Below are 25391 nucleotides of genomic sequence, written 5' to 3'. Positions count from 1 at the left end.
ATAGTTTCTCAACTTAACCTTGATAAAATCACGAAGCTGAGTATTTAGGAATCTGTCTGAAGAATAGGATATTTAAAAAATATAATTCTTTACATTTCGAATACATGAAATACTCAAAATTTGTTAAGAATTCCTTGGTTTCTATGACTGTGACTTAATACGTGTAAAAGCCAAAAAATATAGACTATCAAAATATAACACCAAACAAAAAAATACTAGCTATCAGATAGGCCAGAAAGATGCTTTTTTTATTTTTATTTTTAACTTTTTTTATTGTACAGTATAACATACAAAACAAAAAAATAAAAAAGCAATCATTTTCAAAGCACTCTTTGAGTAGTTACAGACAGATCCCAGAGTTTGTCATGGGCTACCATACAATTCTCTCATATTTTTCCTTCTAGCTGCTCCAGAATATAGGAGGCTAGAGGGCTTAAATATTCTTTTGTCATTACAGTCGACTTTTTTCCTTCTTTTTTTTTTGTGAAAAATAACATATATGCAAAAAAGCTATAAATTTCGAAGCACAGCACCACAATTAGTTGTAGAACATATTTCAGACTTTGACATGGGTTACAATTTCACAATTTTAGGATTTTACTTCTAACTAATCTGAAATACTGGAGACTAAAAGAGATATCAGTGTAATGATTCCGCATTCATATTCATTTGTTAAATCCTATCTTCTCTCTATAACTCCGCTATCAACTTTGATCTTTCCATTCCTCTCTTTAGGGGTGTTTAGGCTATGGCAATTCTAAATTTTTCATATGGGAAGGGTGTGTCACTAATATGGGGTAGGGAGATGGAACTATCTGATTTTCTGGAGAGGCTATGGTAGGTTTCAGGACTCATCTGGACCAGAGACCCATCTGGAGGTTGTAGGTTTCTGGAAAGTTACTCTAGTGTGTGGAACCCTTGTGGAATCTTATATATTACCCTAGGTGTTCCTTAGGATTGTTGATATGGTCCTGGTTGGGGGTTGGCAGGTTATGATAAGTAGCAAGGTCTAATTGAAGCTTGCATAAGAGCAACCTGCAGAGTAGCCTCTTGACTCTATAAGAACTCTCTCTGCCACTGATATCTTCTTAATTACACTTCTTTTCCCCCTTTTGATCAGGATGGAATTGTTGATTCCACAGTTCCAGGTCTGGATTCATCCCTGGGAGTCATCTCCCACATCACCAGGGAGACTTTCACACTTGGACGTCGTGTCCCATGTTGGGGGGAAGGCAATGATTTCACTTGCAGAGTTGGTCTTAGGAGACTGAGGCCACATCTGAGCAACAAAAGAGGTCCTTCAGAAGTAACTCTTAGGCATGCCTATAGGTAGTCTAAGCTTCTCTGCTACCTACATAAGCTCCACAAGGGTAAGCCTCATGATTGAGGGCATGGCCTATAGATTTGTGTCCCCAAAGTTTGACACAGTATCAGGGGACTCCCTGATGGTAAGGTTTAATAGTTCCATATTCTTTCTCCTGTCCCTCAGGGGACTTTGCCAATACTCTTTGATTATCTGCTTAATATACTCTAAGATGTGTCCAGGCCTTACAATAATCTATACAGGATTAAAGGACCTCTCAGAAGGATGCTTTCGATTTATGAGAGTATTGCCAGGTTTGTACTTGGAGAGTCCACAGAAAACTCCCCATCATTGGTATTGTTTCTGCCTGTGAATCAATAAAAGTGATTTAGAGTGAATACATTTAATTATTAATATTTAATCAGTAGCACTTCTGTCTGTTTGCTTTTTGAACTAATTTCACCCTTTTAAGGCTTAAGAAACGCACTCCTGCCCATTACCCCTGCCCCACACATGCTTATTTAGCCACTTGTAATAAATAACTGCCTAAGTAATAGTGGCCAAATGAGTTCAAAGGTGGAGCCCAAGTTCACATCATTTAGATCATCTTATATTAATACCCCAGCCTCCTGGCTTTCTGACCTTGCAGTCAGCCTGCCTTGCAAAGTCTGACAGATGACTGCCTTGCTGTGGAATCATAGCTAATTCCTTCCGTGAAAAACTTTGTTTCCTAAGCCATGTTTTTCATGCATTAGAAATTTTAGCAAATACACAGTAGGGTTCTGTTGGGTGTCATGTGAACCGAGGTTAATATTGTAGGTATCAGTCATTTTAATACCTTAAATTTGGGTGGCACTGTATTTATGTGGCACAAAAGTGAAAACTAAGTCCAAGGGAGATGAGTCACAGTGAATTGTGAGTTTACACACTAGTAAATAGAGGAAATGCATCTCAAGAAAACAGATTTAGAGAACTGACTTGCATGGTGTGCTCTTAGTCACAGCCGAGTCTCAGTTGTAACTGCAGATTCAGCTTGACCTCATTTGCGTGCCAGCCGGAAGCTGGACCAGAGTCAGGAAGCTGGCAGCTCTTGGCCATTTTCTAGGTGTAGGGTTGTATTCAATTGCTCATGTAAAAATGACACGAAATGAACCTACTTTAGGCATGCTCAGATTTAATAGGTAGAGAAGAAGCATGCGATCTCAGCCCCCTTTCATCCGTCTTGGATTAGGGAAAGCTGACCTATCCCACGGGGACTCGGATGTATCCTTCCTTCGGTGCCTGTTGTTGAAGCCCTGGTCTGTGTAATTCTAGCCAGAGAGAATTGAGTCCTCTGGGTGCACGCATTCTACCTTTGCAGTGTGTAAGCCAGCAGCCCTGCCTTAGAGACCAAAGGCCTTTAAAATCAGAGAGAACCATTCCAGAGGAGAATTTTAGGACTGTAAACACTCTTGTGCATCTGTTTTTTGACATGAAAGCATTTTATGTTTTTTAAACATAGTTTCAGTAACTTACTTTATGAAAGAGTTGTAGCTCCCATCTCAGAGAGAGGTACTTGAAAGAGAGACCCTCTGTTGAATCTCGGTACTTGGGCCCTTCCCTCGGTAATCCAAATAGACAAATTATCATGTTTCTATAAAAAGCCTGGCATACATCTAGAGCATTTTCAATCTTGGAAATGATACCTCATTTATATTTTAATATTTAAAGCTGTAATAAAAGCAGAGGTTATTTGTGAAATTTACTGCCTATAAAAATAATTTCTAACAGCTAGCATATGTCAGTGGAAGAATGATGGCTTTTTGCCCTTGGAGTCTTTCCCCCTATACCTAATTCACCAGTTCTAATAAGACTTGAGTTCATGTATAAAAAGGCCAAATATTTTCAAGTTGATGTAATGTGAACTGTCACTTTTAAAAATGGGTTTTCTCAGTTTGCTGCTGAAACTGGAAAATGCTTAATTAAGAATCCTAGTATTTTATTAAATGGTGGATCTAAATGTTTGACTGCGGATTTTTTCTTTCTTTCTTGTTTTTCAATCTACTAAATTTATTTTGACATTTGTTCCCCTTCCTGGTGATGTTAGTTTTGGTCACTTGGTTTCAGTGGTGCCCGACAGGTTTCTCTGCTGTTAAGTAATTGCATTCCCTTTTTTATTAAGCTATAATAAATATCTTGGGGTAGGAGGGCCCATTAAGACTATGCTTAACACAGGATTATTTTTTTCACTTTGTTCAGTTAAGCCCTTAAGTCTTTGGGGGAGAAATCATGACTCATGATTTGTGAATCACCAAGTACCACTGTGGACTCGAACAAACAGGAACAAAAAGATTCCAGAGGATCTTTGTATTTGTATCTGTCAGTGGATTGTGATTCTACTGACTTTTTTTAAAAACAACAAAAAACATGAGCATGCCCTGTGCTTTGCTCTCACCAGCACAGCGGTGGTCAGTGCTGCAGGTGTACTTCATTCCATGTTTATGGGAACTGGGGCTGTGTTGACCGACTTGCCAGGGGGAGCTCAAATGGTGAGTGTCTGTAAGCCACTGCTTTCCATCCAGGGACCCTGGGTTCTTTCAGGATCTTTTGGAAGATGCTCCCTCTCATGCAGGCACTTTCACAAATCCTGGAGCTAAATAAGATTCCGGGCAGTAGCTTTAGTGGGGAAAGAAGCACCAGGGCTTCCGCGTTTGCTTTGGGTTGGAAGGACTTGTGTTGGCCCCTAGCAGCTTCCCGAGGATAGGCAGTGGTTTAAATTAGGTTCAGATTTAGATTTATTTATATTTGTACATTTACTTATTGCTTTAAGTCACTTAAGATTTTCAACTAAGTTACTAGAAGCAGTTTTTACCAAGTTGAATATCTGTCCTTGTAGAGCTTAACTCTTCCCCCCAAGCCAAATTAATAAAATGGAATTTCTTATTAAGAATGAATTATTCTATGTGATTATACCAAGAGCCATTGATGGTACGCTTAGAATGGATTGTATGATGTGTGGATAAAACTGTTAAAAAAAAAAAGAATGAATTATTAATTAAAATGAAAGCACTGGGCTAGGACTGCAATTGATGCAATTTGTTTTCAAAGCCTTAGAAGTGCTGCAGTGTGCATAGGTCACAAAGGCTGGTTTAAATGCCACAGCGTGGGGCAGGAATTTTCTTTTCTAGAGGATTCCAGGTTCACAGGTACTAGAAGTGCTGACTCAGCAGTGCAGTCCCATTTGCAACAGTTAGATTAGGAAGCAGATTGATTTATATATGATGTAATGGATGCTGCGCAGTGCGTGCTTAAGAAAATGGAGAGCACATTGAATAAAAGCTTTTCAAAGCAAAGAAGTGCAGACACTACAGCCAGAATCATCCTGTTACACTCTAGGTTAGGTTGGGGTATGTTTGATTAGTTGATTCCTAGACGTGGTCCACAGAGGCTTTTTATGTTTCAGATGATACCTTCCTGAGAGTCTTTCGTGACCACAAGGATTAATCTTTCTGAACTCAGAAGTGAATCACTGCAGCATATTAGCTGTCTGGAATCATTCCAGTCCCTCTGCTCTTTCTTAGTGGTAACCGATGGGAGGATCTGTTGCTGCTTGGCTGCCTCTTCCTGTTGCTTTAACCTCTGGTATTTCGGAGTCTCTTTAGGGAAGGTGATGCTGACCACTTCAGCACAAAGATCAAATGCACTTACCAGTGATGTATTGACCTCAGCGGTTGAACCGTAACCTGAACATTTATGCAGTTGGAGCTCTTGTGGTCTTTAGCCAGCAGCCATAATGAGTAACACGTGGGACATAATCCTTGGTGCCATTGCATGGTGGCTGCCTGCACCTAAACTGGGCGTTCTAGGGCTGCAGCTGGGTGAGCTCATGGTAATTGACATCACGTCTTACCGGTTTTCTTCTTTGGAATTTAGGTGTATGTTTTCTCATTGTACTTAGGGAAGATTAGATGCCACATCTGAAATGCTTTTTGTTTAATAATCACCTTTAGCATTCATAAAACATACAAGGCTATAGAGGGAATCTAGGAAATACTGCTGAAAATTGTTTGGATTTAAATGTGGTGATTCATTGCCAGCAGGTTTGGGAGACGCTTTCCTCCTGACTTGTCAATTTGGCTTTCTCACTTATGCATTTATCTTGCCATCTTGGATTTCTCCTTTTTTTTCTTTCCTTGTGGGCTTTTGAAGAATGAAGCAAAGAATTTGGGGAGAGCACTGGGTTTGCTGTAGAAAATATCCCTGGAAGTAGGGGTGGAGGGGTAAAGGAAAATATCTGTGTATGCATTTGAAGTGAAGTGGATATCAAACTAAATAAAATTATCATATATTTAGAGTGTTAAATTTTAACCCCAAGGTAACCAGGAGGAAAATACATAAAATATATATCCAGATAGAAAGGAGAAGGCATTCAATACATATAACATAAAAAATCAAATAATTATGAAAGTAGAGCATTAACAAAAGAATTCAGGGAAAAGTAGGCATAAGACTTACAAAGACTGAATAGCAAGATGGCAGAAGAAAGGCCTGTGTTATCAGTAGGGACTTGAAATGCAAATGGATTAAACTCTATATTCAAAAGCAGAGTTTGATGATCATTTCTTCAAATGTTCATTCTGTTTCCTTCTTTTGTCTCCATGATCATACATGAGGTATGATCATGTGTATTTTGGTATTTTTTTATAGTATCCCACAGGGCTCATTATTCTTTATTCTTTTTTCTTTTCGCTCTACAGACTAGAAAATTACAATGAAACTAACTTCAAGTTTATTGATTCTTCTGCAGACTCAAATCTGCCATTGAATTCCACTAGTGAAATTTTTATTTCAGTTTTTATACTTTTAAGCAACAGAATTTGAAAATTGCTCTTTTTATAATTTTTACCGCTTTACAGAGATCCTCTCTTGGAATGTAAAATCAGTAGTTTCCTTTGCATGTATATATGAAGTCTCTAAAAATTAGCTATTTCTAATATTTATATGGAAATACAATGTTCAGGTAATCCATGTCAGATTTTAATATAGTTGTATTTTAAAATATTTTTATTGAGATATCTTCACAAAGATACAGTCCATCTAAAGTATATAATCATTGGCTCACAGAATCATCACATAGTTGTGTATTTATCACCATGATCATTTTTAGAACATTTGCATCACTCCAGAAAACAGAATAAAAAGAAAATACTCCTACATTCCTTATGCCCCTTACCCTTCCCTCTCATTGACCACTAGTCAATTTAAATCTATCCAATTTATTTTACCCCTTATCCCCCTCAATTCTTTATTTAGTTTTTATCCTTATTTTTTTTTTTAAACTCATCTGTCCATACCCTAGATAAAAGGAGCATCAGACACAAGGTTTTCATAGTCACGCAGTCACGATCGTAAAAGCTATATTGCTAAAGTCATCTTAAAGAATCAAGGCTACTGGAACACAGATTAGCGGTTTCAGGTACTTACCTCTAGCCACTCCAATACACTAGAAACTGAAAAGAGATATCTGTATAGTGCATATGAATAACCTCTTGACTCTGAAATCTCTCAACCACTGAAACTTTATTTTGTCTCATTTCTCTCCTCCCCTTTTGGTCAAGAGGCTTTCTCAGTCCCATGATACCAGGTCCTAGCTCATCCTCTGGAGTTCTGTCCCACATTGCCAGGGAAATTTACACCTCTGGGAGTCATATCCCATGTTAGGGGGGAGTGCGGTGTGTTCACCTGCCAAGTTGGCTTAGAAAGAGAGGCCATATCTGAGCAACAAAAGAAGTTCTCTGGGGGGGTGATTCTTAGATATAATTGTAAGTAGGCTTAGCTTCTGCTTTGCATAAATGAGCCTCATAGGGGTGAGTACCGAGATTGAGGGCTCAGCCTGTGGGATTGGTCGTGTCCACTGCTTGCGAGAATATCAGAAATTCCCCAGATGGGGACGTTTAGTATTTCTTCCTTCCTCCCCAGCCCCCCAAGGGGACTTTGCAAATAGTTTTGTTTTTGTTTTGCTTCATACGCTTTAATTTTACATATGTTATAAATCTCACATGCAAATAGTTTTTTATTCTCTGCCCACATTACTCTGGGATGTTTTCAGGCATCAAACTAACCTGTACAAACCAACAGTATCTCACACCCTATTCAAGATTGCATGTAATTATGGTATTCAAATAAACTGATCATACAAGTTAAATTAGATAGTACGCTACCTAAAGTATAAATTTTGCACCAAATAAACATCTCTTCCTTTGGTCTCACAGAAGTTGAAGTTTTAAAATATAGACCGTATCATCCTTTACCTTTGTCCTGTATCCAGATCAGCTTCATCCGTAGCTCTATCAGATCAGGAAAAATAAAATCATATCTCTAGTCGAAATTTGATCATTTTTAAAACAGTTGCTATATGGGATAATGCTGACTTGCATAGCTTCAGAACTCTTTACAGTGGGTCTCAGGTGTCAAATACCCCACGTTCTGGGGAATGACCAGATTATATACAAATTGCTCCATATTTCAGAATTTAGAAATAACAGTTACAGCTCTGGAATAGATGCAACTGCTGTAAGAGCTTGCAATCTAGGAACCTTTACAATAGGCCCCAACCTGATAACCATGCTCTCAACTTCAGTTTTCCAAGTTTGTGTATTATACTTAGTCCATATGAGTGAGACATGATACTATTTGTCTTTTTGTTTCTGACATTTCATTCAACATATGTCCTTAAGGCTGATTCACCTAGTTGCAGGCCTCACAAGGTCATTCCTTCTTGAAGCGGCTCAGTAGTCTGTTGTATGTATACAACACAGATCCTCTTCCAGTCCCCTTCCATTTGTCAGTTGCTGTATCCTTAGGCCACCTCCATCCATTGTGAATCACGAACACTTCTGCCATAAACATCAGTATGCAAATATCTCCACTCTCAGTTTTCCCAGTATGATTGCAAGATCCTACGGGAACCCCACTCTTAGCTTTCTGTAGGACTGTCCCATAGCCTTCCAAAGGGCTGAGCCTCTCAGCTTCCCTACCAACAGTGAGTAGGTACATCTCTTTCTCCACATTTTCTCTAGCACTCTCTCTATTCATTTTCAAGCAGTTTTGTTTGCACATTATACAGTCCAAGCTAAGGAAAAAGATGAGTGGTTTCTGGTATAATCACGTAGCCAAGCCTTACTACTACAGTCTATATGGGGACATTTCCTTTCATGTCCGTTTTTAAGAAGAATAAGTCTTGATAATTTATGACACCCTAATTCACGTAATCTACAGAACTAGAATAATTATGCAATTGGGAAAGACAGATAAATAGACCAGGAGAACAGAATAGAGAATGTGTAAGTAGAACCACGTATATACAGTGCCCTTATTTTCAGCAAGGGACTAAGACAATTCAGAAGGCAAAAGAATAGTCCTTTCAAAAAGTTACTAGAGAAGAATTATGCTATTGCTGTACTGAAAGATGAACTTTAACATACTTCTCAAAATTCTTAAACATTAACAGGAGATGGAGAGTAAATTGGTAAATGCTTTTGCCCATTGAAAAAAGTAATAAAACAAATAAGCAAAAAAGGAAATTTCTTGAAAGATATAACTATATAAGACAGTGTTTTCCTGCCTGGACATAGGCAAGAATTTCTAAATCACAATTGTAATGGCAATAAACATAAAATTAAAAATGATTTTTTTTATTTTAAAAGTGTCCCTGGTATTTTTCTGTGTGTGCAGAAACCTTTTTTTTTTTTAAATGTTCCTACTTGGGCAGGCCACGATGGCTCAGCAGGCAGACTTCTCGCATGCCTGCCATGCCAGAGACCTGGGTTCGATTCCTGGAACCTGCCCATGCAAAAAAAAAAAAGTCCTCTTTTGGAGACATGGGAAATTCACATCAGTCTGTAGCTTCATAGGCAATTATACTGAAGGCATAGGTTTGCCTTCTTCTTTAATAAATGATTATTCTCACAGTGGGGCTACAATAAATTTTAGTTAATAAAGGTCCTAATTGTTCTCTTCATTGGTTTTAATTGTGGTATTTACAACCTTGATCTTGGTAACAATTTAATTCCAAATTAGCTTTCCCCCAGTTATCCAACAAGTATTTTTGTGCTTTTTTCTCTTATGTTAGTAGATAGCATACTAATTTTAATATGCACTTAAGCAAAATATATGTAGGATGGTAAATTTGTTTTGGGAAAAGATCATAATGTATTTCAAAATCAAATGTAAGCGTTATCCTTGCCTGTGTAGTCCATTAGCACAGATAAATAAGAATAGCACACTTTATCCGTATATTTTGAATGTCAAATCTACCCTTTCTTTCTAACAAGAAAACTATTTCATGTTTATGTCCTCTTTTGACAGAATAACATAATCAACTATTTGGTTTAGCTCCCAGTTTTAGCATTTTTCAAAGCTGTTTAATTTTTATTTTGAAATAACTTTTGTATTAGGGGAGACTACAAAACTCCGCCATAGATATAGTCACCGGTATTGGCATATGGGTAAATGCAGGGATCAGTGCTTTTTTTGGTGCACAGTTCTCTGTAGGAGCCTTACTGTTGTAGTGCCTAAATGTTATTTCCCATCTATCATTTTTAAGCACTTCATGGCTCAGATCAGTTCATCACAGAAGGGGATAGTAGCCAAAGAAAGACTTCCTGGAATAGTTGACTATATATATCCATGAAATCCATTATAGTGTTCTCTGTCTATGTGAATGGTGCCATCACCTATGGAGGATTGCAAGGCAGATTTGACATCTTCCTCCTCCTCAGCCTGTACACCCAATCCTGCCCCTTTTACTCTGTCTAATCTCTTGACTTGGCCCCACCCCCACAGCACTTAGTCCTCCGCCCATTCTCTCTGCAATTCCAGCTTCCTGAACCATTTCCATACTGCAAACACTCATTTCCTTCAGTCTGCCAAAGAATCAGAACTGCATTTTGAAACTATTAACTTCATACATAAAACCTTTCATCAGCTTCTAGTGTTAAAGACCAAATCCTCTTTGTCTACAGACTGTGCAGCCTTGTCCTGCATCCTCTCTACCGTAGATTCAAAACTCTATTTAAGTGCCATCTTCTTCGGGAAGTTTCCCTGATCAACTCTCTAACCAAGTCTAGGCCAGATTCCTTTTTTATTTTTATTTTATTAGAGAAATTGTAATTTTACAGAAAAATCATACAGAAAATACAGAGTTTCCATATATCTGCCCCACTATTGACGTTTTGCATTAGCGTGGTACCTTTGTTACAATTGATATTATTATACTATTAACTATTTACATTAAGGTTCATGGTTTGTGTTATACAGTCCAATGGTTTTTAAAATATTTTTATTCTAATAACACATGCCACCTAAAATCCCCCACTAGCCACATTCAAATATGCAATTCAGTGGGTCTTAATAACATTCATTCACAGTGGTTTACCATCACCACCATCCATTACCAAACACACACTTGTTCAACCCTGTGTTCTTTTACTTCTTAGAACACCTCGGAATGTGCTCACACTTTCTTCGTGTGATTATTGACCTCTGATTTGGTATATTAAGGAATGGAAGTGGAAAGTAGATCTTCTAGTATTAGGGTAGACAGAAGTCGGGTTATAAATTCCCAAGTTGGAAGTATCCCAGTTGAGGATCGGAGACTTAGGTTTCCCATTGACCTTGGATTATATTAGCCCAAAGGTTGTTTTTTTATTCTGGCTCAGTCCCTGGGAAAACTTGTTTATGAAGACAAAAATAATAAATAATAAAGATCTTAAAAGGATAAAATCTACTGCCACAAACCACTGGATGACTTTGCCCTCATGCCAAAATTTTTTGGAGTAAACCTGTACTTTTCCCTCCTTGATAGGCTCTTGCAGCCAACGCGGGAACAGGATTTGCTGTCGCTGAGCCTCAAATTGCAATGTTTTGTGGCAAGTTAAATATGCATGTGAATGTTCAGACTGGGAAATGGGAACCAGATCCGACAGGCACCAAGAGCTGTTTCGGGACAAAGGAGGAAGTTCTTCAGTACTGTCACGAGGTAAGAATCTGGCAAGAAGCCAGAACCACTTTTTCCCTCCCCCAGGTCAGCGTTGAATCTGTTAGATGCTCTGTCATTCTCCACTTTGACCTAAGATCCAGGTGGTAATTAATAGGGCACCAGGACTTTTTCCTAAATATATGACATGATATATAATTGTGACTTCTCAGTGGCTCCAGCTATGTATGCTAAGAACTCATTGCTTTCCAGAAGGCTAGCAAGTACCGTAAAAGAACAGTCTAGTTACCTTGATTTCCCATGTGTTACGGGAATTTAGAATTAAAACATGATCTGTGTGGTTGTGTTTTCAATTTGCTGATATAAAGCCCCTAGTATTGTAAATGTTGATCTCAGGTCTGATTCAACTTTTCTTTTGGGTCAAAACACAACCTCAAAAAGGATAGGAGATGTTTCATTTCAACTTCTCACTACAGCTAGAATATAGGCCAGGGGGTGAAGTATTACTCCATGCTTTCATTAACAGACATTTTCCTTGATTTGTCTCTTAAATGAACTCACAGCAATTCACACATATCCTATAATGGATAGGATACAAAATGGATATGCTTTGAGCTGAAAGCATGCTTGTCCTTAAATAAACATAAAAGAATGCCTGGAAATGGTCAGAAATCTGCTTGTCAAAAGAAAACTAATGGTTACAGTATCTTTTGAATTGACCACTGCAGTGGGGACCAGGGCCAGTGGAGTGGAATCTAGATTTATATGGAGTAGTGCAGACCAGGATGGGTAAACACAGCAAGCAAAGGTCCACCAGCAAGTTGATTTAATTGTATGTGGGTGGTTTCTTTTCCTTAACAGATATATCCAGAGCTACAGATCACAAATGTGATGGAAGCAAACCAGCCTGTCAATATTGACAATTGGTGCCGGAGGGACAAAAAGCAGTGCAAGAGTCACATCGTTATACCTTTCAAGTGTCTTGGTGAGTGTTTCTTCTCAAAGTGTTTGACTATTTTTCAGGAAATGGGTTTCCCCACTCTTAAATTTAATTTTCTCTTAGCTCAGAGTGAAATGTCTTTCTTTTGAGGAGCTGAGGGCTGCCTGAGTTCACCGGGAAATGTCTCTTAGGAACATTACTTCTTTTCAATGATTATTAGCTGTCCCTCTCCCACTGTGAACATCGTTGTGTCTTTTGAGGATAAGCCTCATTCACAGTATTGAATGCTGTGCTCTCCCAACAACCAGCTTTGTCCTTGCACTGACAGGAGTGAGTGATCTAAAGCAGCCTGGGAAATAGAGACTTCATCCGGCACACAGCCACGTGCAAGGCACCAGAAGCCTGCATTATTAGCCAGACCAGAATTCTGAGAGTTCAGGAGGAGACTTGTCTCATAATGAGCCTGTCCATGGGCACTTAAGCGTGTGGGGCCATGTCCTTTGGCATCTGCCATTCTGGAGGTTTCCTAAGGGTGTCAGGACTGTGTAGCTGGTATCAAGTCAGTGCCAACTTGGGTAAAGCTGTAACATTTTATTGCCCCAAGGCAGGGTTGTTGCTTTAAACACTTAGTGAATGTATTCGTGTAACTACATATTGCCTGATACGCCTGAACTGTGTTCACAGTTATGTAGTCAGGGTGATTTGGAAACAGTTTTGGTTGGTCACAGAAGCTTATAAGAGCCAAAGAGTCATTTCTAGATTATCCATGATAGGGCTAACCTTGATATAGCATAAACATAGATGACCTGTATCTACAGAACTAAGGAGTTCTGTAGTTGTGTCTAATTTTAGCTATCAAGTTAATGTATTTCCCTCCCTCCCTTCCTTAAAACTTTTCCTCACTGCCAACAGCAGCAACATGTAATACTTGCTTTCTCATTCTCACATGTAGACAAAAAACAGGAAGAATCAGCACCTGAATAACAGTACTGAAAATCTGTAGCAGTTAACTTTGTTGTAAAAGTATTCAGTTGGGGGAAAGAGGTATGCCCTTATAACGGAGCATCTTGCAGTAGGCTGAGAGTCTTTGGAAATTGTGTGTGATCCAGTTGAAGCATGTTCTTCCATTCCACTTGGCTCTAGGAAATCTGTGGGCATGAGGTATTAGTTCTCTACAGAGTGCTTCAGCTGTAAGTGAGATGAAGTTGTTCTCGAGTATTTGTGGACAACGGGTAGGTAGTACTTAATATTGATTCTTTTGTGTAGGTTTCTCCTTTTGTATCATCCTTGACTTCATCTTCTTCCTCCTCCTGCTGTAGGTTCTGCTGGCTCCATTCCCCATCCAGACATCGGCGCTTGGAGCTTGTAGACCTTTTGATTCCTCTGTCCCTTATCCCCCCACAGCTAGTCCATTTTCAAGGCCTACTTATTATCTTTAATTATGGCTTATCTCCACAGTTCCCAAACGGTGCATGGAGGCAGCCCAGGGCATTACAGCAAATTCCTACCGGCATTGAGAACATTTTTGATTTTCAGGGGGAGGCAGTGGTACCTGTCAGATGTGTCCTGCAAACTACAAGCTGCAGTTAGTTCCTGGTTTTAACAGTAGATCACACCATTCTTTTTTAAGACCTCATATCTTTGCAAAACTCGGTCTTCAGTGGTTCTGGTAATAAAAAGCAAGAGTCACACAAAAATCACTGAGGAATAGAAAAGGAGGGAGTGGGTATCCAATCTGATTACATGATTGTCGAAGTTGTGTAGTGTCCAACGGGCACTAGAGTGTTAGGAACCAAATATGTAAGTTGTTTGCACCGAACTACTTAGCTTTCAGGTTGTTTTTTGTTTGTTTTGGCCTAGTGCTGCCATGAAAAATTCCTGGACACTAAAGGTGCTGTGAACCAAAAAAGGTTGGCATCTGGCTCTATCCTCCCTTCTGCTGGATCATGCTGCTCTAGTTCAGCCTTATCATGCTGAGATTTTGGCAGCAGTCCCCATGTAGTTTCTCTCAATTTTGTTGCTCAAGGTATTGTCCCTGTGCTCTAATTATGTCTTTCCCCTGAGTAAAACTCTATAGTAGCTCTTCTTCACCTAAAACATACTGTTTAAGCTCCTGTTAATGGATTGAATCCTGTCTCCACGCCCACCCTACCCCCCACTGAAGGGGGGAAAAAAAAAGATGTGTTCAGGTCCTAACCCTGGTCCTGTGAGCGTGAGCTCATTTGTAAGTTATAAGTAGGATCTTTTTGAAGATGTGTTTAGTATGAGACCAAACTAAATTAGGGTTGGCCTTAACCCACTATGACTGGTGTCCTTCTAAGAAGAGGAAGTTTGGATGTGCTTGGTAAGAGACAGATGGGGAGAGAGACGGTCATGAGATGGAGGCTGAGATTGAGTTACAGAGCCCTGGCAAGCCCTCACCAGAACGAGTCAAACTTCAGAGAATTTATGACCTGCTGACACCTTAAATTTGGACTTGCAGCCTCCAGACTGTGAGACAATAAATTCTTGTTGTTTAAGTCAACCAGTCTGTGGTGTTTGTTAGAGCAGCCCAGGGGTAAACTGAGTCAGCTCCTTAGCTGGACTTAAAAATTAAAAATTCTCCGTAACCTGGCCCTTGCTCAATTCTCCCTCTGCTCTCCTGTTCCCAGCTCTCTGTTCACACTTGATCAGCATGGACCGCCATGTGGTTCCTGTTCACAGGCTTTCCACAGTTGAAACAACTTTCCTCCACTTCTCTGCTTGGCTAGAGGTAGCCTTCCCTCCTGGTCTGATTTTTCTATCCAGATGTCCAGATTTCTTTAATACTCCTTGCTTCTGTCATTGTACCTATCATGCTGTGTAGTAATTATCTGTTTATGTCTTTCTCCACCTTGCTTGTAAACACTTTGAAAATAGGAGCCCTGTTTTAGTCTTCTTTGTACCCTCAGCACTGCATCATCCCTATGCCATTTAGATAGACTGTTTGTTATAAGCACTGTTACACAGCATGGCCCCTACCGTAGTTGGTACACAACATGGTTTTATCTTATTGCTTTATTTTCCAAATGCTATCGTTTGAATTTTTCAGTGTGTTACAGAATCAAATGAGGAAATGATATTGTCATTAACTAAAGCCATAAAAGATGACTATAATCTATTCAACACCTTCTTTGCATTGTGGTCACTGAATAAAGCATTATGCAGTCTTCATTGTTACTTAATTCAAACAGTTTACCCCAGCACAGTTTGGACAACTTCTTAACCAATAAGTAGAGCTTTCCATGGTTATTTTGAAGTGGCCTAGGCCAGTGGGGGACCAGGAGACTGTGGAGTTTGAGGGAGATAGGTATCAGAAAAGAAATAGTGCCAGTTCTTCCTTGTTGTCATTGAAGAAACATCAGATTTTAATGTCCTCTGTCCTGTGTCCCCCTAGACCACCCAGGTGGGACTGACATTGCTTAACAACCAGCACCACCACCTGTTTTTCCATAGATTCCTTAGAAAGCCTTTGGTGATAGTCTTTTATGTTTGCTTTTGCCTCTTTATATTAAAAAATAATTTCAGATTCACAGAAGGGTTGCAAACAAAGTTCAAAGAACTCCCATAATACCCTGTATTCAGATTTCAGATTCTCCAGTTGTTAACATTTTATTGTATTATCCTTAGCCATTCTCCCTCCCACTATAGACACACAAACACATACACACACACACACACACACACAGACTCTCTGTACTGAGTTGTTTGATCTTTTAAATCATTTGCTAAGAAGCCTCAGATATGGTGCCTTTATTCCTTAATACTCAAGTGTGTATTTTCTAAAAGCAAGGACATTCTCATATATAACCATAGTACAACCCTCAAAATCAGGAAATCAACACTGATCTAATATCTAATTTGTAAACCCTGTTTAAATTTTACGTGTGTTCCAGTAATGGCCAGGATCCGATCTAGGACCATAACTGCATTTAGTTATCTCTTAGAGTACAGGCTGTTTACTTTGTAGAAAGCATTTCAGTTTGGCTTTAAAGATCCTTATGATGTATGCATATCCTAGAAATGATTCTGTATTCTTCTCTTTGTGTCATTAGAAGTGCATAATGTCCTCTGTTTCATTACTGGTGATAGTTTTTATCACCTGGCTAAGATGGTGTCTTCATTGATTTATTTATATTTATTTTTTTGATATTTATTTTTCATATATTTCAGTACTTTATGAACTCATTTTCCAGATCTGTTCACTAGGATCCTTAGGGCTGATTCCTGTATCCTTTTGACATATCTCTACCATTCTTAGAGAACTTCCTTATTTTCTGATACAAAAAGATGTTTCAGGTTTATCCTTTATATTCACCACCTCACCCTAGAGTCAGCCATTTCTCCAAGAAGTCCTGGTTCCTTGCATTAGATATGCTTAGAGTTACTAGGATTTTAGTGCTTCTAGGTCCACTCAGCAAACAGAGCTAAGAAATACATGATATATATACATAGACACGTGTACACATCTGTTTTTATGTATGTATATTAAAAACCGTGTGTTCATAATGATACCTCCAATTCCAGCCCCAACACCATAGGATTATTCTAAACTTCCCACTTTGCATTTTGTAACTGATGATGAGAAACCAACGTCCCATTGTCCTTGGTGTGACTTGTTTGTGCAAAACCCCCTCTAAAATTAATCAGTCTCTCAGTTGTGTCAGCCAAAAAGTTGATCCCAGACCCACCCTCTGTTGTCATAAAACCTGGCTTGATGAAGGAGGAAGTGGAAAGAGTTGTACATGGTTGCACTATTCTTTTTTTTAAAAACTCTTTTGTTGAGATATAATTCACACACTACATAGTTCACTCACTTAAAGACTACAGTTCTATGGTTTTTAGTATAATCACAGTTTATGTAGCCACCCTCAATTTTTTTTTTAATTTGTCCATTTTATTCAACAGAAGTAACCACAGCAAGCCCATTAATGCATATTAAGATGAATACCATGTGTTTGAAGTAAAGAGATGATATGTTTGGTGCTGGCCGCCAAACCATCTATTGCTGCCTAGCAAACCCAGAAAAGGGTGAGGAGATAGAGAACCAGGAAAACTACGATATGTATACATTGGCTGAGTGCCTCTAGTAGTCAGTTTGGGTGTCCCAGTTTGCTTTACACTCTTGTTTTTGTTGGTTGGCGGGATCTTAAAGCTGTTGACGTGTGTGCTCACCAGCTGGCTGAGCTCTGCCCTGTTCTCACCATACTTGACTCATCAGAGTGACTCTCTTTTAAATTGATGCTTAATATACCTGGTGGGATGCTTCCCCTTCTTCAAAATGAACCTTGTAGCTTATGTTACTAGTTTTTGCCTCCCATTGAGCGATAAAATTTTAAAACTGATAGATAGGGTGGTCAGAGTAGGGCCGAGTTGGTGAAGTGCAAAGAATCAAAGCTGCCACTCTTTTAGGAATGGGCAGTTAGTCATCTCTGACATTTATAGAACAACTCCTGTCCTAAGGAAAGGGTGCTTTGTAAGCCCTTAGCTGCTGCTGCTGTTTTGGGATGGAGTATGGACAGGGTGTGCTACTGTAATTTAAGGACTACCAAAATAATACTCTAATTTAATGTTTACTTTAAAATCAAACCTAGATCCAGAATCTTTGAGATGCAGGCTTTAGCAGCTGCTTTGGTATCTAGAGCAGCCCCTTTGCCAGTTGGATCCATTTTCAAATCTCCTTTTTGCCTTGGAGTTCTGTGTTACACAGGAACAATTTACCCCATTCCCATGGTGGACTGTTGCATAGGGTAAATATCTCTGCATGTCTTTCATCACTTGCCAGATTCCTATTTACCCCAGAGCCATCTACAAGAAGGATGTCCTCCCATATATTTGGGTCTTCTTTGATTTCTTCTTTGATTTCTTTTAGCAGTGTTTTGTAGGTTTCTGTGTACACGCCTGTGAAGCCATCTGGTCCTGGGCTTTTATTTGTTGGGAGATTTTTGATGACTGATTCATCGTCTTTACTTGTAATTGGTCTGTTCAGATTTTCTTTTTCTTCTAGTGTCAGTGTAGGTTGTTCATATGTTTCTAGGAATTTGTCCATTTCATCTAGGTTGTGTAATTTGTTGGCATACAATTCATAGCATCCTTTTATGTTTTTTATTTCTGTGGGGTCAGTAGTAATGACTACTCTCTCATTCTTGATTTTGAGTCTGCTCTCTTTTTTTGTTAGCCTAGCTAAGGGTTCGTTAAATTTACTGATCTTTTCAAAAAGTAATTTTTGTTTTGCTAATTCTCTCGTTTTTTTATTTTCAACTTCATTTATTTCTGCTCCAAGCTTTGTTATTTCTTTCCTTTTCCTTGCTTTGGGATTAGTTTGTGGTTCTTTTTCTAATTCTTCCAGGTATGCAGTTACGTCTTTGATTTCACCTCCTTTTTCCTCTTTAATGTTGTGTTTTGAGCTATAAATTTCCCACTCAGCACTGCCTTCACTGCATCCCATAAGTTTTGGTATGTTGTCCTCTCATTTTCACTCGTCTCAGGGTATTTACTGATTTCTCTTGAAATGTCTTCTTTGACCCACTGATTGTTAAAAAGAGCATTGTTTATCTACCATTATTTGTGGATTTTCCATTTCTCCACCTGTTTCCTTCTTCATTCCATTATTAACAGAAGAGATACTTTGTATAATTCAGTCTCTTTAAATTTATTGAGACTTGGTGAATGATCAGTGTGCACATGAATGCATATCCTTCAACTTTTGCATACTGTGCTCAGTGTTTGTCTCTTAGGTCTAGCTCTCTGTTTTCCTCATTGAGCTTTCTAAGTGTTCTATCTATGGATGAGAGTGGTATATTGAAGTCTCCAACTATTATTGTAGAGACGTTTGTTTCTTCCTTCAGTTTTTGCCAGTGTTTGCCTCATGTATTTCAGAGTACCCTGGTCAGGTGCATAAATATGTTTGATTTTTATTTCTTTTTAGTGTGTTACCCCTTTTAATAGTATATAGTGTCCTTTGTTATCTCTCATAGCAGTTTTACATTTAAAGTATTCTGTCCAACATTATGATATGTTCTATTATAATATATATATATATAATTATATATAATATAATATAATATAATATAATATAACTACCCCAGCTCTTTTTTGGTTACTATTTGCATGGATTATATTTTTCTGTCCTTTCACTTTCAACCTACTTGGGTCTTTTGGTCAAGGGTAAGTGAGTCTCTGGTAAACAACATATAGTTGGTCATGGTTTTTTTTTTCATCCTTTCTGCCAATCTGTGTCTTCTGATGGGAATTTTAATGCATTAACATTCAGTGTTATTCCTATAAAGGCCCTACTTCAGCTATTTTGTCCTTCTGTTTTTATGTGTCATTTCTTTTATTCTTTTTTTGTCTCCTCCTTTATTTCATCCTCCTTTTCTATATAATTGATCTTTTGTGAAGTATCTGACCAATCCATTTCTCATTTCTGTTTTTTGTATAATTTTAAATACTTTTTTTGTGATTACTCTGGGGTTTATATTACACCACCTGCATCTATAACCTACTAATTTGAAAAGACACACATTAGCTTCAATAGCCTACATGTCCTCTGCTCCCATATCGCTGGGTCTCTGGGGACGTAGGTCCCTGTGCTTGGATTTGCTGGGATTCTGTGCTGCGCAGGGTGAGTGACAGGGAGGGGGCTGGAACCGGCTGGCAGTTCTGGTGGAATTTTCCTATCTATTTTTCTGTGGAGTCCTTTTCCTGTCTTTACTGTCCCCCAGAGTGCTAAGCAAGTGGGATTTGTCCTTTTCTTCTGCTGAATCTTTGGGAAGGCTTTTTCGGGGGATGTCTTACATCACCATGTTGGTGACACCATGTTGCTTTTAACACTGGACACTACATCCTAAATACTCTCTATTTGCTTTCTGTCACAAATTCACAAATGTAACAATCCCCTGATTAATACAGAGCAAGCACCTCGGATAACGTTAGTTGGTAATTGGGTGTTAGGATTTAAGGTATTTCTACTTCAGTCGACTGTCAGCGTCTTCTAAGTGGAGGCAGATGCCAGGTTGCCCTTGAGTTTGGTTTTGTCCCTGGATGGTGAGTCTGGTTGGCTGTAAATCTTGCACACGGGCACTGTTTTGCTGAGACCATTAGGGCCCTCCAGGGCAGCACTATGTCTGACCAGCTTCTTTTTTTTTTTTTAACTTTTCTATTGTATAATAGAACTTATATACAAAGCAAAGAAAGAAAAAAAGCAGTAGTTTTCAAAGCACTCTTCAACAAGTAGTTACAGGACAGATCCCAGAGTTTGTCATGGGCTACCATACAGTCATCTCAGATTTTTCCTTCTAGTTTCTCCAGAATATAGAATGCTAGAATAAATGTTTTTATCATCACAATCTACTTTTTTTTCTTTTTTTGCACAAAATAATATATATACAAAAAGCAAGAAATTCCAAAGCACAACACCACAATTAATTGTAGTACAGATTTCAGAGTTTGGTATGGGTTACAGTTCCACAATTTTAGGTTTTTATTTCTAACTGCTCTAAGATACTGGAGACTAAAAGAAATATCAGTTCAGTGATTCAGCATTCATATTCATTTGTTAAATCCTACCTTCTCTATATAACTCCATCATCACCTTTGATCTTTCTCCCACTCTATAGGGGTATTTGGGCTATGCCCATTCTAACTTTTTCATGTTGGAAAGGGTTATCCATAATATGGGGTAGGGAGATGGGACTAGCTGATGTTCTGGAGAGGCTGGTCTCTCTGGTCCAGGGACCCATCTGGAGGTTGTAGGTTTCTGGAAAGTTACTCTAGTGCATGGAACCTTTGTAGAGTGTCATATATTATTGCCCTATGTGTTCTTTTGGATTGGCTGGAATGGTTTTCATTGGGGTTTGGCAAGTTATGATAGGTAGCAATGTCTAACTGAAACTTGCCTAAGAGTGACCTCCAGAGTAGCCTCTCGACTCTATTTGAACTCTCTTAGCCACTGATACTTTATTAGTTATACTTCTTTTCCCCCTTTTGGTTAGGATGGAATTGTTGATCCCATGGTGCCAGGGCCAGACTCATCCCTGGGAGTCATCTCCCACACCACCAGGGAGACTTTCACCCCGGCTTTTGTCCCCCTGCTTTGGGGCTTGGCACTGAGATGTCACCGAGCTCAGTACGTTCACTTGAGCTACTTGACACAAAACATCCCAGCGCTAATAGAGCAAGGAAGGAGACATAACTGGTCTTGAAGAGCAGAGACTGTACTTGGCGCACATCATGAGCTGGAACAGTGGCACGTCTTTCCCCCTTACTGTGTATCAGGGGCTCCTTTCCCTTCCAGCTTGCATAGAGGAAGAGCCAGCTCCTCCAGTGTCTGGAAACAAGGAGCCCAAGGCTGTGATGGCGAAGGGGAGGAGTGGGTCTCTGTAGACCTTCTGCCAGAGCCCTGCCTTCACAGGTTAGCCTGCCCACTCCCTCTTCCCCTGCTGTACTTACCCTGTCTCTCCTGGAACCAAGCACACAGGGCACTTGTCTCTGCCTTCTTCCTCTGGGACCATCTGTCCAAGGACAAACTCCATCTCCTGCATTGGAATCACCTGGGATGCTTGTTAAACACAAATTAGTGTCCCACCTTAGGCCTACTGAATGAGAATCTCTGGGGGAAAATCCAGTGAAATGTATGCTTTTATTATGGAAAGTTACAAACATCAAAATGTAGAGAGAGAATGATGCAATTAATCCCTATGCCCCATTCCCCAGCTCTAGCAGTCACAGTTTCACGACCACTCCTTATTTTTAGTTAAACCATTTGAGAGTAATTTGAGGCACTGTGACAGTTCCCCTCTAAATACTTCAGTTTGTTGTTCCTAACAGTAAGAGCATTCTGCTATATAACAAAGCAGTTCAAACACTTTATTCCCCTAAATATCCCAATAATGCCCTTTAAAATTCAGGTCCACCCGTAGCATTTAATCTAAACCAGCTCCCCAGTCTTTTTTTGTATGAGAGCTCAAGCTTTTTGATTAGTAGAATATCCCTGACCTTGGATTTGTCTTATTGCTTATCATGATTAGATTCAAATTATACATTTTTGACAGAAATACTATGTGGGTGATGTGTTGTTCTTTGGTCATCACACCTGTCATTCCATCCGTTATTGGTGATGCTAAGTTGAGCCTCTGGTCAAGAAAGTGCCTCTGAGTGTTGCATGGTAAAGTTGCCTTTTCCTTTTTGTAGTTAGCTTCCCGTTGATTATTCTTGCCTGACTCAGTCCCCACGATGCTGGTTTGTCTTGGAGCCAGGAGTCTTTAGGTACACAAAGTAAGATTCATCTGCTCTTCAGTAGAGCACCCAGTCTTAGTTCCCTGGGTGCTCACTATTAGAACAGGTGTAGGCAGAAGGAGGGAGGAAAACGCCTAGGAACACAGCACGTGGGGAATCAGCAGGGAGTAGCTGTGTTGTTCGGGGTGGCGGGGGAGGAGGGGTAGTGATTCAGGAGCCCTGTTTCTATTCCCCTGTCCTGTCACCTGAGCCTGCAGTGGGACCAGTGTCCGGGTAGTCTAGAATGTTTCAGTGCTGTGGCTGTAAAGGAGGGTGGGATTCTTGTGACTGCCTGTTCAGAGGGGTCATGTCCGCCTGCCTTCAGCCACAAGAGGGGTGGCTCAGTCCGAGTTACAGGCTGCTCCTGTGCGTGCCCGCCAGGCGCTGCCTCAGCCACCTGCACCGAGGGTCCCTGTCACCCTGGGCCACGGTCTGATATGCTTCTCACAAAACCTCTCTTTTCCAGTGGGCGAATTTGTAAGTGATGTTCTGCTAGTTCCAGAAAAGTGCCAGTTTTTCCACAAAGAGCGGATGGAGGTGTGCGAGAATCACCAGCACTGGCACACTGTGGTCAGAGAGGTAAAGCGCTGGGCGGGGAGGTCTGGTGCTGCTGCCATGAGGAAAGAAGGGGGGACATCTCCACCTCTCACCACGTGTCAACTCCTCTTTTTTCTCATCACCTCTTCAAAGTTTGCAATTACTTCTGTCTTCTAATTTACACTGTTAAGGGCAGGGGGGGTAGATATTTCTGTAGGGAAGTGCCAACTTGCTGGCCCAGCTCCCGAAGCTCAGGTTGAGTAAGGACACTGTGCTGTCCGCAAGGCTCCCAGGGAGGCACGGAAATAGGTGTCACCAGGATTAGCCGTCATTTCATTCTTCCGGTGGAGAGAGACATGCTCCTCTTGCCTTGTGCAGTTAAATTCTAAGTTAATTCTCCATTCAGGAGTCCTCCTGATTGCTCCTGCGATGAATGGAAATTGTCAGTGACCGCCTTTACCTACTGTTGATAATTTCTGGAAGAAACTCCCTTCTCCTTAATTTTTTTCCAGCTTTGGGTTTTCAGTGTTTTTGTCCCATATGGTGCTAGTTAAGCGAAATTTGTGAATCTTCTTAAAACAATAGTATGGAAGCTTTTTGGCAGGAAACTTGTGGCCTTAAGGGATCCCATCGCATAGTGATCTGATAAGGGTTTCTTTAGGGTCAGGCTCTGGGGATCAGGGCGTGTTGGGCCTCTTTCACTATGGGCATGTCCTAACCTGGGTCTGTGGATTTCTTGCAGGCGTGTCTCACCCAGGGAATGACCTTGTATAGTTACGGCATGCTCTTACCCTGCGGGGTGGACCAGTTCCATGGCACCGAGTACGTGTGCTGCCCTCAGACAAAGGTTATGGAGGCCACCGTGTCTAAGGAGGAGGAGGAGGAGGAGGAGGAGGTGGAGGAAGAAGAGGAAGAAGAGGAGGACTATGACATCTATAAAAGGTGAACTCTTGTCCCCAGCCTGTGACACCGGCTTGCCTGTCTGTTTGCTCTTGGTACTTCTGTACGAGGAGCTGCCCCTTGTTCACATATGAGTCGAGGCAGCTGACCGTCCCTTGGAGCCGTTGCTGACCCCTTCCACGTTATGCCGCCCTGGGCCATTCTGCTTTGAGCAGGCTAACGTGGTCTCTGGCCACTCACTGTCCCCTTTGGCTGACGTGTGGGCTGAGGGCTCTCACGGTGCGGTTAGATGCGAGCTGACTTCCTCCCTCTGTGTTTGTGGCTCCCGGTGGGGGAGGCAGTCATTGTCGTGATTGTGCATAGGAGCTGGCGCCCACCTTCCTTTTTCATTGTGGCCGTCAGTGAATTTCCGACTGAAGCAGATTTGGAAGACTTCACAGAAGCAACTGTGGATGAGGACGAAGGTGAGGAAGTGGTGGAAGATCGCGATTATTACTACGACACCTTCAAAGGGGAGGACTACGCCGAAGAGAATCCCACCGAGCCCGGCAGCGATGGGACTGTGTCTGAAAAGGAGATCATCACCCACGACGTTAAAGGTAACCTGGAGCTGGGCTGCAGTCATAGAGTCGTAGGCTAGCTGCTCACTTAGAACTCGGTGCTCTATGCATTCCAGGTAAGGAAAGGGGCGTGCACCGAAGGTGACCTTCACCGCCTGCACCTTGGGGTGCCGTCTCAGCAGGGACAGGCAGGCCCACCACTGTAGGGCATCTGGTGGGTGACACCTTCAGGGGGAGGTGCAGGACTGAGAACAAAAGTTTGCATTGTAGGGATTTGGTAGGACAACAGATCTAGAGAAGAAGAGAGTTTGCCTCTCACCCCCCGGAGTGATTCTTCCTCGTGCAGCCTAAAAGGTTCTCCTAGAGGCCTCCCACCCTCAGCGCCACTGAAGTCCCCTGCCTTCTAGAGAGGAATAACTTCCTCTGTATTCCTTTTTCCTGAATGTGTTGCCATCTGTAAGTTGCCCTATTCATTGGTTAGAAAAATGTTTGTAGCTGGGAGGGTGGACTTAAGGAGATCTAGTGAACAGATCAGGGCCCTGGTTTTTCTCATCCTGCCAATTAAAGAAAAAACAACACTGTAATAGGTTCAGAGCCGTTTGCACACAACCTCCTGCTGCTCATATATTTGAGACCAACTAAGAGCCAAGGAATTATTTAGGACCCAGCTAGGGGGAAATTACTTGACGAGGTTAGAAGTTTATGATTCACTGTGCAGACGTAAACACAAAGAACACTCATCCCTTCCGGAGGCCTAAGTGGTCCTTACCATGGTGTCCCAGCTTTTCTCCCCGATCGTCTTGTTTGATCTTTGAAAGCCCCGAGATGAGTGAATCAGGCAAACACCTCTGCCTAACGGGTCAGAAATGGGAGCCAGAAGAC

At 40.6% G+C, this 25391-nt stretch overlaps 1 protein-coding gene across 6 annotated transcripts in view; it reads left to right on the top strand.

Annotated features, from left to right (window-relative positions):
• APLP2 (amyloid beta precursor like protein 2) overlaps positions 1–25391 on the top strand; it is a 111659-nt gene that overhangs the window by 64132 nt on the left and 22136 nt on the right. For all 6 annotated transcript variants that reach the window (XM_077112432.1, XM_077112429.1, XM_077112433.1 and 3 more), the window contains exons 2-6: positions 11148–11321; positions 12141–12264; positions 22979–23091; positions 23792–23991; positions 24352–24548. In XM_077112432.1, the coding sequence (XP_076968547.1) occupies positions 11148–11321; positions 12141–12264; positions 22979–23091; positions 23792–23991; positions 24352–24548 (808 nt within the window). The remainder of the gene's footprint in view (positions 1–11147; positions 11322–12140; positions 12265–22978; positions 23092–23791; positions 23992–24351; positions 24549–25391) is intronic.

Source organism: Tamandua tetradactyla, chromosome 8 (assembly GCF_023851605.1).
Source record: "Tamandua tetradactyla isolate mTamTet1 chromosome 8, mTamTet1.pri, whole genome shotgun sequence".
Taxonomy (NCBI): domain Eukaryota; kingdom Metazoa; phylum Chordata; class Mammalia; order Pilosa; family Myrmecophagidae; genus Tamandua; species Tamandua tetradactyla.
The sequence above is the reverse complement of the archived record's forward strand: the minus strand, read 5'-3'. Positions and strand labels throughout refer to the sequence as shown.